At 36.6% G+C, this 18,714-nt stretch overlaps 1 protein-coding gene across 5 annotated transcripts in view; it reads right to left on the bottom strand.

The window, feature by feature from the left end:
* The window catches only part of TMEM244 (transmembrane protein 244), a 41,787-nt gene that overhangs the window by 18,375 nt on the left and 4,698 nt on the right, over positions 1-18,714 (bottom strand). For 2 of the 5 annotated variants that reach the window (XM_074397479.1, XM_010342988.3), the window contains 2 exons: positions 5,897-5,982; positions 3,662-3,735 (listed from right to left, as the gene is read on the bottom strand). In XM_074397479.1, the coding sequence (XP_074253580.1) occupies positions 3,662-3,735; positions 5,897-5,916 (94 nt within the window). In that variant the 5' untranslated portion in view covers positions 5,917-5,982. The other 3 variants (XM_074397477.1, XM_074397480.1, XM_074397478.1) reach the window with 2 other exon arrangements.

The following is an 18,714-nucleotide window of genomic DNA, read 5'->3' as shown; positions in this document are numbered from 1 at the left end:
TAATATATATAATTTCTGTTTCACATTCTTTGTACTTAACATTTTAGAAGGTGAAATATAATAAATGTTGTAATGTAACCAATATGTGCAAATCTGTAATGGGATTGCAAATCTCATTTCAAGATACATTAAAACTAATGAAAAAAACAGTTCCAAATTTTAAGAAATGAAAAAAAAAAAAACAAATGTAAGAGTTTATCAAACTACATTTGTTTGATACCAAGCACTGCCTAACTTGCAAATGAGTTCCTTTGTATCTTTATAATAAAATGATCCATTCAGATCGTCACTTGGGAAACATAACTGAAAACCATGGATGAAAGATAGTCTCATAAATGACAGGTATGGATCGAGACACTGTTCTAAATACACTTGTTGTGACAGAGTGGTTTACCTGAACATGTATAAAGAGCTGGATATTTACAGGTGAGAACCACAAATCTCTGAACACGTGATGGGTCCATCTTCTTTCTCTTATCTTTCATATGGATCTTTAAGACTATCATGGTTTCAAAAGAGAGATCCATCAAACTTTAAAAAGATAGATATATGTGATAAACCACCAAGGTCCCTTTGTAAATAATATCACTTTCCATAAAAATTACCTTTCTTTCTTTTTAAAGCACAGGAAATAAGTGGCATGTTCAGATAATTCAGGAGTAAATACATCTAGGTAGACAAACTCTATCTTTTTCAAAGCAAAAACTAAAATAATCACCTTATGTCCTACTGTGCAGAAGTAATTTATTATCCAGCAAGCCAATGATTGCAGCTGGTAAGCGAGGTACCAAGGAAACAAACCCCAGGTGCAATCTTTTTAAAGACCTCACACTTATTCCTCTTCAATTCTATTTAATTTAACCTAACAGGTTTCAAAAGTTAAATACAGAATTCAGAATAACTGCTTTTCAATTGCATAGGAATCCCTTTGACCAGTGGAGATCAGTTCAGCCTGTCCTGCCACCTAATATCAAGGAAAGAACTGTCCTATTGTGTCATATTGACACCATCTCTTTCCATCACATTTCATTCTTCCCTCCCCCACTGGTTTACAGAATCACTACATTATTGTAGGAAAAGAGAGATGCCCCTTTTGTCAGCATTTAGATATTTGATAGGTTAACTTGCAGCTGCTTGGAGGTACTGATTTTAATCTTGCACAAGCTGTATTCATGTTTATTAATAGAGAATACTTATGCTGTGTTTATGATAGGGCACGACTTAAAGGAAGTAATACAAAATTTGAAGTCAATATACCAGCTTTAAGCCTCGCCTTTACAGTTTAAGAGTCATAAGACCTTGGCTAGGCTCGGTGGCTCATACATGTAATTCCAGTACTTTGAGAGGCCAAGGTGGGAGGATCACTTGAAGCTGGGAGTTCAAGGCCAGCCTGGGTAACATAGCAAGATCCTGTCTCTAAAAGGAATGTTTTAAAACTTAGCCTTGCATTATAGTGTGCCCCATAGTCCTAGCTACTCAGGAGGCTGAGGTGGGAGGATCTTTTGAGTGCAGGAGTTTGAGGTTACAACAAGCTATAATCACGTCACTGTACTGCACTGCACTCCAGCCTGGGTGCCAGAGTGAATCTCTGTCTCTTTCCCTCTCTCTCTTTTTAAAAAACGTTATAAGAACTTGAGCAGGATTTTAACTTCTAGATCAGTCTGTTTTCTTCTCCATAAATTGGAATCCGGAGTATTATCTATCTCAAGAAAATTGTTGGGAGTTTTAATGTAAAAATGAAAGAAACTTGCAATCTATTCTCTGCAATGCAAAGGACAGATATTAGTAATTGAAATGTGTTAACTGGACTCACACTTTCCATTGTCCTTGCTAAAACTGATCTCGTGGGTGACAAAGTTATTGAAACCTACACAAAACCTGACCATAATAAATACATGCGAAAGTCTCTGAGACTACTCTTAGAATTTATTAATATCTCTGAGATTAGATAAATATCGATTCTCAGAGAAACAACTTTGAAAAGTTATGACATGTATCTCCCCAAGCCCAAAATTAAAGCTCTAATGGGCCAAGGGTTTATTGATATCTTTGTACAAATGTTTGTGTTTCATGAGAGGAAAGAAAGACTGTAAACTCTGCCAGGCATTCTGGGGATCTTCACTAATCCCTGCTATGTAAAAGATCATCACTAATCTCTGCTATGAAAAAACACAGCCTTCTTCAATAAGCCTATGATATTGTCCTTTCTTTAGTGACTGACCCAAAGGCTAGAATTAAATAATGACTATTGAGTTTTAAATCTCTTCCTCTACCCAAAACACACACATGGCCCATACTCATCTCTTTACTGGGACTATTTTTTTAAATCACTGGTGGATAGTATTGGTGAAAACTAGGAAAGTGCCTGAAAGAAAGTTAAGGTAAAGTGTTAGACCTCTTGTATCTCAGAATCAAAGTGTCTTGTTCTCACATATTTTTCACCCCAAATTAAATCAATAATGATACCAAACAAGGATACCCATTTGAGGAGACTGTTCTAAAGCTTTCTATTTGAATTTAGTAACTCTAACTGACCAAGTTTCCTATACAAATTACATTAGAAATCAAGTTTCATTGGCCTTTAGCAATTTTTCTATATTTGCGTATTTGTCCCACTGAAAGATTGTCCAATGGTTTTCTAATGAATTGTACCCCCAAAAGATTGTCCAGTGGTTTTCTAATGATCTCTGAAGATCCCCAGAATGCCCCAGAATGTACTGTCAATTTAAGGAATTGACAGTACATTAAAAAACAATAATAGGGAAAAACTTAACAAAATATTAAAAGTAATTACTGTATACAGGATATAAGTATGTGATTAATTTATTTTTCATTTTTCTGCTTATAGACTTTTTAAGCTTCCATTAATTAATATGTTTTATTTTATAATGAAAAATAACATTAAAATTTTACTTTTCAAAAATGGGGTAAACCCACCATGAAGAGTCCCCCAAAATGTATGTTTTACATATATTCAAGGTACCTACGTATGATTATTAACATACATAAGGTTGACAAACATACTAGATATTAATTAATAACTATTCAATAACAATGCCAAATTTAAGAGAGAGAAACTTTGCCTTAGTATATTCTGTCTTATTGTTTTTCTTCTGCAACAAGTTATATACTATTTTGGGAAGAAAAACCAAGCAGAAATGCACAAAGTACAAAATGAAACTTCTCTGTCATCCCAGATGGAAGATAACAGTTTGTTGCATAATTATCCAGATTTCTTATCACTGACACCATGTATTTTACTTTATGCCACAAAAATGAAATTATGCTCTATGAAATCTTTTGTTGTATTTAATTTTCTATTTTATGTTTCACAAATATTTTTCTACATCAGCACATTGTCACTATTCCTCCTTTTCTTTAAAAATATTTTATGAACAAAAACTTACCCCCAGTACCATGAAATGAAAATTTATATAAGAATTCTTTTTCCTTTTATCCACATATTCCATCTTACTCAGTGTCCAAGAAATAAAAACTTTAAAACTTTTGATGGCACTTTTCCTAATTAATTGTTGAAGTCAGATAAAATACACAGATGACTGTGAGACAGGCCTGATATTTAAAATTTTTTTTAATTAAAAATTACTTTTAGTGGCATTTAGTTCACTAATTGATAAGTATTTAAAATGAAAACAATTACCTTTGTAATATATGTTGCGCCATGAGGGATTTGTTTTGAAATCGAATGGTGCCAGGACATCCAACTCATGCACCCTAAAGATGTAAATGAGAACAGTTTACTCTGGCTGAGGCAGTTCATAACTGCACATCAAAGCTTTCCACATTACTACTCACATACAAGGATGAGTCATTCGATTTACTCACATTGTGGCACATTTAAAAACTGGCCGAAATGGGAAGGAATCAGCAATGATGACAGTAATTTCTATAGAATCTTTTTCTGACTCAAACATTTTACTCTTCTTGGTAGATTACAAGTTGTGGTAACACTTTCAGCAAAATTTCCGCTCAATCATGAGGTGAGAGGGAGAAAAGGTAATAAGGAACAAGGCAATATCTGGTTAAGAAATGTAAACTCACTTCAGGACCAAGCCAGTAGTTCTTCAGATGTAAAATAGGTCCCACCAAAATGGTGCTGTAACATATTTTTTAAAATTAAGTAAACTACTATTAAGTGAGCAATTAAGATCGAATAATTAATTCCAAATACATCCTATCATGGATATATTTTTGAAATGTAACATTGAAAAAAGTTATAAAATGACACCTATTATTTGATACCATTTATATAAAAAATGTGCTAAGCAGAAAAAAAGGAAGTGAACTAAAAAGAAAAAAAAAATTTGAAACTGGCTGACTTGGATGACAGCCAAATAACATTTTGTCCACATTGCCTACTTTGTCCAATTAAGTTCCATGTTGTTCATCAAGTGGACTTAATTTTATTTGCTGTCTCAGCTAGAATCTTGGTAGCTCCTGCCATCAAACACAGAAGGAGAACTTAATGTCCTGGAGACAGCAGAGGTTTAAAAACAGCAAGATACAGATTCTAATCCTCCTGATGTTACAACCATGAACTTGGACAAGCCACCTAACCTCTCTAGGCTCCAGTTTCCTCTCTGTAAATCGAAGAGATTAATCTCTCAGTTCCCTTCCTGTTCTAAAATCTGAGTCTACAAAGTATACACCTGGACTTTAGACTAGGCCCAAGTTTGTAGTTGTGTGCACCCGGCCAACCAGTTAGCTGCCTCCTGAAGCTTTAAGGTCTAATTACTTCAAATTCCTCACCTCTGACTCATGTTAACTACAAACCCTTGATATCCCATGCTCAGAGAATCCTACAAGCCTTGCCTTCTCCTTACCCCAGGCATAACCTCACCATCTCCACTTTCAGGGAAGAGGCTAAGACTGCATGTGAGTACCAGATACTTCCTCTGTGGGTTTGCCTCCGAGCATGCTGAATGACATTCTTTCCATTGCAAACATTGGCATCATTATATTTTGATAGTTGCATATTGGTATTAATTTGCATATTGAAATAGAATTCTTTGCTTGCACAATAGAATTGTATAAGCACTCAATTTCTAGGAAATCATTTGTAAATACACATAATGTATCTCAAGGCAACCAATATATTGGCAACCTAAATCTGTAGAGACAAAATTCAATCATAGCAAGACAAAAACTCACCTGAAAAAATAATGTTTTACACTTACACAGAAATGATACCATTAAAATACATGTATTACCCCATTTTATTTTCATAATATCTCTTTTTTTTGGATTACTCCATTCGACAAATGAAAGCATTGAAATAGGAGATATTGTGATTTGGTTAAGATGATTCAGAAAGTTATTAAGAACTGGGGTCAGAATGTGAGTCTACTGACTCCCAAAAGCGATTTCCAATATACAACAAAAAATTATTTAGATTGAATGGGGATGATCTTTAAGCTCCTTTCTTGTTCAAGCCTGCTCTGATGCCAGACCAGGGAGTAATGGGTTCACTTTCTTTCCATGAACATCCTTTAAAGAGGTAGGAGAAACAGTCCTAACTGGTTCTAGCCACTTCATTTCATGATTGTTACTTTTATCATTTTCAGAGATAGAACGTTTGCCTATTTTTACTTAAGTAATGAATGTAGGCTGGATGCAGTGGCTCATGCCTGTAATCCCAGCACTTTGGGAGACCAAGGCAGGAGGATCACTTGAGGCCAGGAGATCAAGACCAGCCTAGGCAACATAGTGAGACCTTGTCTCTACAAAAAATAATAAATAAATAAAAGTAGTGAAAATATGCCATTAAAAAATCCATGTCCTCTAATCCATAAAGACATGTGAAATGTTAAACATAAAGTCCTTTCCTATTCAATGTTAGCTTTTTAATTCTGTTTGAAGACAATATGCTACTTACTGAAACATTATGCAGCCCATGCTCAGGGACACATAGTACACAGTGTAGAACAGGACGACACATAGAAGAAGCTTCTGCAAAACAACCTGTGGAGAAAACGGGTGTGAGGTCCAAGAGCCTGAGCTTTTTCACATGGTCTTTGGTAACCAGTTTGACAAAAGATAATGAATGATTAGTAGATAGTGTTGGGTAGCCTTGTATTGCTTAAAGACCCAGAGGATGGGAAGGACTTCAAAGTGCACATCTTGGAGCTTCTTCAGCAGTGTAATTTTCTTAAGACTCATGTGTCTTGGGTCTGCTTTATTCTTCATATCGTGTATTGAAATCAATCAGTTTTTCTTTTAATTTGGGCATTAATAGCCTCTAGATATTTCTGCATGGTTGCTTTACTTCATTTTGATCCAAAATAAGATGAATAATATACAGTCTCTATATTAGTATGTATTTTCAACCATGAAACTTTTCTTATTTCTGTTAATACTAAAATTTAAATAACATTTTAATTTTTTAACACATTCACTTACTATAAAATTTTGCTTGTATAATATAAGCATGAGGATTGTACTACATACCCAGAAAACCTACAAATACTAAATTTGTGTAAGACATTTGGAAGTATTTTTTAATGAAATTATAATCTGTGAGACAATATATTTGTTGACAAATTTTACACAGAGACACACTTACTTTTTCTCAAATTTATAAAACACCACATACAAAAACAGTGTTGCCTCCTGAAGAAGTTAGCATCTTACACATTTGCAACAGGGATGAATGCAATATACAAATCCATATTACTTACCCTTCATTCACTGGAACAAACTTCCTAAATACCAATATTTATATTTTAACTTGACAAAACGGTTATAAACCTGTGATAATATAATTCTTGCCAATTACAATAATAATGGCAAGAACCGCAGTTACTTTTGCACCAACCTTGCACCAACCTATAAAAAGATGAGAACAGGTAAATTCCAAATAATATTAACAAAAAAACCCACATAATAACACAATAATTAAACCTCTGCAAGAATTTACAGAGCAATTTACTAAAACACAATAGATGGTCCTGAAATGGACTCTTCTACATCTGAGACCTAAGAAAGAAACCCTGCAGATTAATGAGAATCAGATGGATTATTCGACAAATGGTGCTGTGTAAAGTCTAACTTCTAAACAGAAAAATCCCATTAGATTCCAGTCTTGTACCAGACACCACAATAAATTTCAAGTGGATTAAAGGCTTAAATGCCAAGGAATAGGTTGGGAGAAAATATTTGCAATATATATCACAGACAAAGGATTCATATCTGTAATGTATAAACTCACACAAATGTTAGAAAAAGATAAACCAATAGGAAAATGAACAAAGTATATAAATAGGCAATTCCCAGACATGAAGAAACACTTAAAAAGCCAATAAACAGTCAAAAATATGCCAAACTTCACTATGAATTTTTTCAAAGATACCCTTATGAATATAATAAAGGTTCCAGAATTTCACATGAGAAATGCTCAATTTATTCAGTTTATTCTTTCATGTTAGCATCTTAAAGCCATTTTTGCTTAGTCCACACTCCAACACGTTAGGATGATTATTAATTTTCTTTGAATGACCAGTTCACCAAACTGACCACATATTTTCACTGACCTCAGTACGGAAGGAGCCCACAGCCAGAGGCAAGAGGAGAAGGTAGTTAGCACAAAGCATACCACAACCAATTGGCTGAATGAACCAGATGTACAGATCCACCAGGAACTTACTTCTTCCAACGATTTTTAAATGAGTGGGATGACAGGCCTAAGTGGACCATGAGAAAACAGGACTCCAAAGTTCTGGGATCTTCAGGATCTTCCCCCACCCCTTGTTCTCACACCATCCTCAACACCCCCTACTCTTTGCCTATGTCCACCCCCAGCCCCACTCACCAAGTCTCGACTAGCTGCCCCTTATTTTCATTCCCACTTCACCCTCAGGCTCTCACATTCCCTGTCTCTTAATCTCTTCTCCCTTATGATCCTCAGTCTCTCTTTCCTTAACCCTTTGTCTCTTCCCATCCATGCTTTTCATTCCCTCCCTAGGACCCGCATAGCCTGTGGTTCCGTGATAGCTGACACAACATGATTTTTAAAAAAGAGTAAAAGGATATGTGCCAAAGAGACCTTTTTCTCATAGCTGTCTTTCTTTTATCAGAGAATAAAAATCCTTCCTAAAAGCTGCAAACAGACTTCACATTATGTCTCATTGTCCGCCACAGGGCGGCCTGCTCACTTACCAAATAATCACAGGCAAAGAGTAAATGGGTTTACTCTGACAGGTTTAGAACATCATGACTGAGCTTCCAGGGACAGGGACCTACTGCCTCAATAAAAGAAAACCTTTGGGCAGTATGGCCATTTTCACTATGTTGATTCTTCCTAACCATGAACATGGAATGTTTCTCCATCTGTTTGTGTCCTCTCTTATTTCATTGAGCAGTGGCTTGTAGTTCTCCTTGAAGAGGTCCTTTATGTTCCTTGTTAGTTGTATTCCTAGGTATTTTATTCAGCGCTATTCCCATCAGGCTACCAATGACCTTCTTCACAGAACTGGAAAAAAATACCTTAAACTTCATATGGAACCAAAAGAGAGCCCACATAGCCAAGTAAATTCTAAGCAAAAAGAACAAAGCAGGAGGCATCACACTACCAGACTTCAAACTATACTATAAGGCTACAGTAATCAAAAGAGCATGGTACTGGTACCAAAACAGAGACATAGACCAATGGAACAGAACAGAGGCCTCAGAGGAAATACAACATATCTACAACCATCTGATCTTTGACAAACCTGACAAAAACAAGCAATGGGGAAAGGATTCCCTGTTTAATAAATGGTGTTGGGAAAACTGGCTAGCCATGTGCAGAAAGCAGAAACTGGACCCCTTCCTGACACCTTACACCAAAATTAACTCCAGATGGATTAAAGACTTAAACATAAGACCTAACACCATAAAAACCCTAGAAGAAAATCTAGGCAAAACCATTCAGGACATAGGTGTAGGCAAGGACTTCATGACCAAAACGCCAAAAACAATGGCAACAAAAGCCAAAATAGACAAATGGGACCTAATCAAACTTCACAGCTTCTGCACGGCAAAAGAAACAGTCAGTAGAGCGAATCAGCAACCAACAGAATGGGAAAAAATTTTTGCAATCTACCCATCTGACAAGGGGCTGATATCCAGAATTTACAAAGAACAAAAACAGATTTACAAGAAAAAAACAAACAGGCCCATTCAAAAATGGGCAAAGGATATGAACAGACACTTTAAAAAAGAAGACATACAGGAGGCCAACAAACATATGAAAAAATGCTCATCATCACTGGTCATCAGAGAAATGCAAATCAAAACCACATTGAGATACCATCTCACACCAGTTAGAATGGCGATCATTAAAAAATCTGGAGACAACAGATGCTGGAGAGGATATGGAGAAATAGGAACACTTTTACACTGTTGGTGAGAGTGTCAATTAGTTCAACCATTGTGGAAGACAATGTGGCGATTCCTCAATGACCTAAAAATAGAACTCTCATTTGACCCAGCAATCCTATTACTGGGTATATATCCAAAGGATTATAAATCATTCTACTATAAGGACACATGCACATGAATGTTCATTGCAGCACTGTTTACAATAGCAAAGACATGGAACCAACACAAATGCCCATCAATAATAGACTGGATAGGGAAAATGTGGTACATATACACCATGGAATATTATGCAGCCATCAAAAATGATGAGTTCGTATCCTTTGTAGGGACATGGATGAACCTGGAAACCATCATTCTCCGATAACTGACACAAGAGCAGAAGATGAAACACCGCATGTTCTCACTCATAGGTGGGTGTTGAACAATGAGAACACATGGACACAGGGAGGGGAGCACTACACACTGGAGTCTGTTGGGGGGAAATTGGGGAGGGACTGGGGGGTGGGGAGGTGGGAAGAGATAGCTTGGGTAGAAATGACAGATACAGGTGAGGGGAAGGAAGGCAGCAAACCACACTGCCATGTGTGTACCTATGCAACAATCTTGCATGTCCTTCACATGTACCCCAAAACCTAAAATGCAATTAAAAAAAAAGAATCACACACAAAAAGAAAACCTGCAGTTCTATTAGCAGGGAGGAAGGAGTCAGGGCAGGAAACTATGTCTTCCTCTTGGAAGGAATCAATATAAAAGCCCTCATTTTGTAGAGAAGAGTTTTCAAAGGTCAAAAGAAAATGTGGAGTCATTGCCTGAGTTGAAGGCCCAAACGTTGTTGTGCCCATACATCAACTGGCTCAATTCCTCCCCAGCTTTTGGGATGAGAATTTGCTGATGAGAGATGGGTATGTAATTGGGAGCATCTTGGAGCACCTTCAGCACTGTAATTTTCTTAAGAGTCATGTGTCTTTGGGTTTGCTTTATTCTTCCATGTATTTAAATCAATTAGTTTTTCTTCTAATTTAAGTATTAATAGCCTCTAGATATTTCTAGATGATTGCTTTATTTCATTTCTATTCAAAATAAGTTAAATAATATATAGTCTCTATATTAGTATGTCTCTATATAAGTATGTATTAGTATGTTTCTGTATTAGTAATATAGTCTCTATATTAGTGTATATTTTCATACATTTCAAAAATGTATGAAACTTTTATTTCTGTTAATATTAAAATTTAAATGACATTTTAATATTTTAGTACATTCACTTACTATAAAATTTTGCTTGTATAATCCAAACATGAGGATTGAACTACAGATCCAGAAAACCTACAAATACTGAATCTGTGTAAGACATTTGCAACTATTCTTTAATTAAATTATAATTTGTGAGACAACATATTTGTTGACAAATTTTACAGAGATACACTTGCTTTTCCTGATAAATTTATAAAACACTAAATATAATAACAACATAATATATTCTAAAATAATTTGTAAAAAGTATTTTGAAAAGGCATAATTTTTGTAAATAATTTTTCTATCTGAATTATAAATCTAGATTTTCAAATAATACTTTCGTCATAAGCAAATTCACTTGCTTTTAATATTTTCTTCCTCAAATCTGTGTGAAAAGTATACATTACAGAGCCTATGGAACTTAACAATTTTATTTTTTTTCTTTTTTTTTTTTTTGAGACAGAGTCTCACTCTGTTTCCCATGCTGGAGTACAGTAGCACCATGTCAGCTCGCTGCAACCTTTGACTCCCAGGTTCAAGCGATTCTCCTGCCTCAGCCTCCCTAGTAGCTAGGATTATAGGCACCCGCCACCACACTCGGCTAATTTTTTTTTTTTTTTTTTTTGTATTTTTAGTAGAGACAGGGTTTCACCATGTTGGCCACGTTGGTCTCAAACTCCTGACCTCAGGGGATTCACCTGTCTTGGCCTCCCAAAGTGCTGGGATTACAGACGTGAGCCACGGTGACCAGCCAAGAATTTAACAATTTTCTAAGAAACAATCAGACCATGAGTTCCTCTGCTGATATCCTTTTATGGCATCACATCGTCATCAGGATTTATTCATACATTTTTTCATTTGACAAGTAGTGGCTGGGCAGGGTGGCAGTGCAAGGTAAACTGGATATGCTCCAAGCCATAGAGATGCAGTTGAATTGTTGTTCTCAAAATACAAGCATCAGACTTACATTAAGTTCCTGTTAAAACACAGATTGCAGGGCCCCAGTCCCAGAATTTCTGATTTGGTAAATCTGGGATGGCCTCAGGAATTTGTGTTTATAACAAGTTCTCAGGTGACGCTGGGTCAGCTGTACCTATTACCACACTTTGAGAACTACTGATCTAGAGGCAAGAACAGTGAACAAATGGCCACAATGCAAAGAGAAGAGGAATAATTGAAGAGGGCAGAGAGTCTATGGAAGCCCAAGTGAGGCAGTTAACAGGTGGGTTGTGTGTGTGTGTGTGTGTGTGTGTGTGTGTGTGTATGCACACATGTGAAGGGAGCAGGAACATTTCCCCAGAAAATCTTTGACAACGTTTATTGTAGATTTTCTCGTATTAAGGCATCACATGCATTATCTCGTTTAATCCTTACAAAACTTCCGAGAGGTAGAACCCGTTTTTAGAAGAAAAATGAAGCTCAGAGAGATCTCGTAACTTTCTGAGCATTTGACAATAAATTGTGGAGTTGAGACTCAACCCTTATGCTACTTACAATGAGCTAGGGCAGCGGCAGGGGTTGGCACAAGAGGCACTTGCAGAGACCTGGGTGAAGTGCAACTTGATGGAGAGGGGTTTTGGTAGGAGGCAGTTAAAGAGTTGAAGTCAGACGTGAAGGGAAATGTATGCCTTAATGAGGAAGTTGCCTGTCTCTGAAGGCCCTGGGGAGACTGAAGTACAGACTAGAGAGGGGCCATTAGGTTGGTAAGGCATTTAAACGGGTTTGCAATGGAAATGGAGAGGAGGATGGGTGTGTGAACTCTTAAGAAAAAGGAGTGGATAGCTTGTGGGGGTTAAGGGACAGGGAGGTGGTGACTCTACCTCCCAATTTTCCAACCCAATTTTTTGACTAGATGGGCAGTAAGAGGAGCAGGATCAGTTCTAAACGATTGGAATAGCAACCAGTGATCTAGCCCAGTGCTGTCCAGCAGAAATACAATGCAAGCCACATGTGTAATTTTAAGTTTTTTAATAGCTACATTTATAAAAATTTTGAAAGGGTCAAATTAATTTTAATATTTATTTAATACAATATATCCATCAAATTATGATTTTGACATAAAGGACTCATCAGAAATAGAGATATTTTATGTTGTTTGTTCATACTATGTCTTAGAAGTACTAAGGGCAGTTTATTTACAAGGTAATCTCAGTTCAGACTAGCTTCATGTCAAGTGCTAAATGGCCATGTGTGGCCAGTGGCTACCACAGTGGACAACACAGTTCTCACCTCTGCCTGCCCTCCAGCCTCATCTCCTCAGCCCCTACCCCAGTTGATAGCCTAACTATATTGACTATTTACTGAAGGATTCCTACTGACAATCACTGTACCCGTATTTTCTCATTTTATCCACCCGTCCCTGTACCCCACCACTATATGCATACAGGAAAAACCTTCTGGGTTTGGTTGTCTTTCATTTGCATTTCACAGACTTGGAAACTGAGACAAAGAGATTAAGGAAATAATCCCAGCTCCTGTGGCCTATATGTGGTAGGGCTCTAGGCCAGATCTGCTGGATGTTTCCTCTCAACTCCATGCTGTTCTGCCTCCCGCCCGGAGGTTCACAATTAAAGCATGCTGAATAAGCTTTACTTATTTATTTATTTATTTTGAGATGGAGTCTTACTTCGTCACCTTGGCTCACTGCAACCTCTGCCTCCCAGGCTCAAGCAATTCTCCTGTCTCAGCCTCCCGAGTAGCTGGATTTACAGGCGTCTACCACCACGCCCAGCAATTTTTTTTGGATTTTTAGTAGAGATGGGGTTTTACCATGTTGGTCAGGCTGGTCTTGAACTCCTGACCTCAAAGTCATCTGCCCGAGTTAGCCTCCCAAATTGCTGGGATTATAAGTGAGTCACTGCGCCAGGCCTGAATAATCAATTCTCGTTCAACACTCTCTTTTTCAAAGTATGAAAACTGCAACTTGGACAAATTGAGTGAAAAGCTGAGGACACACCTTTATTTAGTGGCCAAGTTGAGATTAGGAAAATAATTGCATTGAATTAGCAAAGTAAAGGCACTTAGTAATGCTATCCAAATGAGGGAGCATTATTTCATTATGATACAATATTCTTGCTGCACTCTAGGAAAAGCCAATATGTGAGACTCAGAATTTGTAGCAGTCTAGATATTTAGCTACTGCCAAACTTTTTATTATGTTTTTAAATATATTTGGATCCTGAATCAAATAAACTTAAAAAAATTGTGAGATTTGTGAGACATTTGGCTATTTCACCTTGACTAGATATATAATAAATATTTAAAAATTATTAAGTTTTTAAGGTAAGATAATGGTATGGGTTTTTTTTTAAGTTCTTATCTTTAAAGATGCATGAGGACATATTTGCAATTGAAACCAATGTAAAGTCTGGGTTAACTTCAAAATAAAAAGGTAAGAGAATAGCTGGAAATGAAGATGAAACAAGATTGAATAGTTGATAATTTTGAAGCTAGATGACGAATAAATGGGATTCATTATTACCATGTTATTTAAATTTGCATATGTATACATTTTTGGTAATAATTTAAAATTTTTTCAATAAATTTATTCAACCATTGAGCATCTTTGCAAACTTTTAAAGTATGCTGTGATTAATACAATGTTGAGGAACATCCCTCGGGGTTATGGTAAGGGGTAACCTTTGCTTAATACCTGTACATGCAAGATGCCAAGCTAGCCACTTTGCAAACCTTATCTCCTTTAATACTCACAACAACACGACCAGACAGGAAGTATGATCCATCTTTATCACTGGAATGCAGAAGCTGGCACTCGCCTTCTTTGTTCCTCTGGGGTCAAGGACACACAGTGTCAGGGGAGTTACAGTATTCTGGCCCATTGAGATGGGGCTGGCACGAAGAGAAGAGGATCACTGAGCAAGTCTATGGACTCAGCAAAGTCCCAGGGACCATAGAACATGTTATTCTGCTGAAGTACTCAGGCTCCACTTAAGCTCTGAATTCTTAGGGATGCCACCTGCACACACTCATATGTGCAGGTAGCTACACCTACTGGCAAGGAGAAACACACCTTCCCCTATTAGCAGCAGGTTAATAGGGCTCTATGAGGGGTGTGTCTGCACCCAGTGCCTCACCTTTCTTTTAGCTCCCTGGTGCCAGCCACAAACCGTTCTAGGTAGCCTTCTTCTGCCTTCTCCAGCTCTTCTCCATAAGCACCTCACAACTTGCAATCCAGTCTCAGCCTGTCCCCACCGCCCTCTCCTCACCATCTCCCTCTTCTCTCCCTCAAGATCTGGTTCTCCTCAGGTAGATCCCTGCAGAGTCTATTCTAGCTCTCTCTGGGATTCTTTGCCAGCCTATTGATGGAGCTCATTTTGGAAGCTGAAAAAACAAATGAGCACCCACAGCATTGAACGTTCCCCTTGGTTGCATTCCTGCTATACCAAATCTAATTCTCCGGCACAACATCACCTCCAAACGGAAGAACTGGTAGAAAAGGAAAACACAAGGACATTTCACGACATTATCTTGTGTATATGTGAAGGTCAGCCCTGAGTTCTGTTATTTCCTTTGTGTTCACGCTCCTCTTTGGTGCTCCAGCCATACTTCAGTACTTCCTATTTCTGGAAAAGTTCAATGCTGCTCCCCCTGTCCAGCATTAACAGCTCCTCTCTTTGGAAAACTAATTCCCACTCATCTTTTCGGGTCTAAACTGATACCTCACTTCCTTCAGGAAGTTTCCCTGACTTCTTATTCTCTACTGTTTGCTCCCGAACACTCTTCTCTCCCGAAAAAGCCCTCATTAGTCTGAAGATTTATAATATTCGAACACAGATAATTATAAAAGCAATTACTTTATTAAAAAGCTGCTGCCTTTTTTTTGCAATCCTATTCAGAAAGTGAAATAAATGTGCGCCAGTCTGCAAATTGTGCACATTTATGATGTAATGAATGTTTTTACAAGTTGCTTTCAGAAAACGGTCTGCTACAACTGATCTTTACATCTTTGTCATCTTTTTTGCTCAAGCATTTCGATACAAGCCTTTCTTCCACTGCCCTAAAAAATAACGCATTTTTAATACGTTAAAATTAAGAAAAGACTATACCTACGTAAAAAAGGATAGAGGAAAGTATCATTAATTTGCGCTTCTAGAATCTCCTGAAACCATGAACACTGTCTTTTCTAGGGCTAGGCTGGAAGCTGGACAGAATATGAGTGTGTGCAGGTGGCATCCCTAAGAATTCAGAGCTTAAGTGGAGCCTGAGTACTTCAGCAGTGTAATTCACTTGACTGACTTGCCAGTTTCTACACTGGCTTGATGGGGCATAATTCAAAAAGGAAAAGCTCATATTCTTTCCACTCTCCTGGAGTTGAGAGCCACCTCTCTTCATTTAGATCTCGAGTTTTTCTTGTTGTTGAGTTTAATAACACCCTAGTGGGATGTCTTCTACATATTATTTTATGGTTCTGCAAGTAATTGCTAAAAGATAGGCCTACCTTTTCTGCGCCACTTACCTCATTTTATTTAAGAAGAGACTTGGAGGAAGAGATGTGTGCATTTGGCTCGCTAATGTATGTATAATGTCTGGTGTGGTTCCTGGCACACAGTAGGTATTTAAAGAATGTAAGTTGTTGGATGATTCATTATAGTTTTAGAATTAATTAGAAGCATGGACCTACAAGACATTCTGGTTATTTAAGTAGAATCAGTTATGATTGGTCAGAGTCAAGGCCACACTGAACACTACCCCAGATAAAAACGATCTTTGCTGTGCAGTGAGACGGTAACCGATCAGGAGATAATTATCGAGTGTTGATATTCTGCCCAAAACTGTTTCAGACTTCCTGGGAATAAAAAGGAAGAAGTGAGAAGAGACAAAATAATCATGCAGAAAATAATTAGAACAAGCCAATATACCCAACATTTATTTGATTCTTTAATGTACACTTGCCTGGATTAGCTCACTCATCAAAATAAACATATGGGTTAGGATTATAGTCACCTCTTTATGAGTGGGAAAACAGAGCCCCAGAGAAATTAAGTGATTTTCACAAAGCTAGTCACTGGAAGAGTTACAACTGTACGTAAAATTTATTGAATCTTGGTCAGAAAGTAAGCTTTGTGGTTCTGATTACAGCTAGTGCCTGACTTACGATGGTTCAATTTGACAGTTTCTCAACAACAGATTTATTGGGACATAATCCCATTGTAAGCCAAGGAACATCCATAATTGCTAAAAGTAATTGCAAAACTACCTCGCAGAAAAGAGATGAGCTAGGCTTCATAAAGATCTAGGCTCTTAGGAACAATCATAATGGTCCATACTCTTCATATTCAAGATCTGCCCAAATACATGTCCTTTAAGTGGTTCACAAAGGTTATTATTGTTAACCCTGGTAACTGCATCTTCACAAACCTCTCAGGTGATTACAATGCTAAGATCTACTTAGGATATAGGAACTGGTCTAGATGACAAACGGGTCCTAGTGTTTTCCCTCAGGCAAGATTTCCACGTGAGACATTCGCAGGTCTGGGTTCCTGAGCAAAATGGGCAAGAGACAAATTTCCAATTATAATGAGCAAATATGATCTTTTACTTCACTAACAATAAAGAAACACACACCAAAACTTCGTAGACACTATGGTTCTATCAGGTTAGCAAAGATATTTTTCTTTTTAAAAAAATGAATAACTTGTTCTGGTAAATGAAATGCACACTGTTCTAGACAACCTTGCTAAAGATGACTGGGTATGTGTCAAGCTAATGTGACATTATAATACAGATTATCAATGACAGAAAGGGAAGATAAAATTTCCAAAGAACTTAAGTATGTTTTCCCAGATTCTCACAGGAAGGAACAAGGACATTCTCCTACAATTCACAACTATTACCACACACAATAAATCCTACATGGATATAAAATATTATTTATATAAAGTTTATATTCAGATTTCCTCTATTCTCAAAATCCGAGAATTCTAGAATCAATCATATTTTCAGATGTAATATTTGGTTGTCATATTTCTTTAGTAACCTACTTTGAATATGTCTGATGGTTTTCTCATGATTAGATTCTTTGGGGAAGGATTCTACAAAGGAATTATTGTGCATTTCTCATTGCATCTTATGAAAGGAAGCATAATATGACTTTTATTATTAGTGATGGTCAGTTTGATCACTTGGTAAAGGTGATATCTACTAGATCTATTTTCACTGAACTGTTCATCTTTTGTAATTAATAAGTAAACTGTGGGGTGATACTTGAGACTATATAAATATCCTGTCCCCCCAAAACTTTTTAGCCATCCATAAACATATCTCATCTGAATCAGTTATTTATGTTGGTATTGTAAACTGATGGTTTTATTATTTTATTTTTTCTTCTACATTTTAGTAGATATTCTTCCATAAAGACATTTCCTTTCTTGCCCTTGAACTTACTTATTAATTTATGTATTTATTATTTATTCATTTATTTTTGAGAACCTATGGTCTTTTTTATTTTGTATGTACCATAATCTATTAACATCATAATTCCTGTTGATGCTAAAATTATCCCAATTTTGACCAATTTGAGCACCTACCAGATACTACCTGGGTTCTTTTTAAATATACCCACTTTTTTTGTGCTTTCTTGCTTTATGACATTCCAATAGGATAATGTCATTTTCACTACTACATTTACATATAACTTTGGCTATTTGTGAGCTTTCTATTCACTTCCATTGAGCTATATACTCATGAATCAATACCACACTGTTTTAATTATAGAAGCCTTATAGTATGTTTTAATATCTGGCAAGGTATTTGATAAAAGGATAGAGCTTGCATTAAGAGTTCTTACCACACCTGCATGCACACATGCGAAACCATCAAAGGAGCACAAGGAAACTTTATAATGTTTAAAAGGAACCTTGTGGAGGTGATGAATATGCCTATTTTCTTAATTATGGTGATGGTTTCACAGGTGTTTGTGAATGTTCAAATGTATAAACTTGTATATATTAAATAAGTGCATGTTTTTTATATTGATTTATTCCTCAATAAAACTCCTTAAAAAATATCTCATAAGGCTAGTCACCTCTCATTTTTCTTTTCTTTGAGGTTCTTGTAGCTATTTTTATTTTTTCAGATAAA

Source organism: Saimiri boliviensis, chromosome 4 (genome assembly GCF_048565385.1).
Source record: "Saimiri boliviensis isolate mSaiBol1 chromosome 4, mSaiBol1.pri, whole genome shotgun sequence".
Taxonomy (NCBI): Eukaryota; Metazoa; Chordata; class Mammalia; order Primates; family Cebidae; genus Saimiri; species Saimiri boliviensis.
Note: the sequence above shows the minus strand (reverse complement) of the source record. Positions and strands in the feature narration are given on the sequence as shown.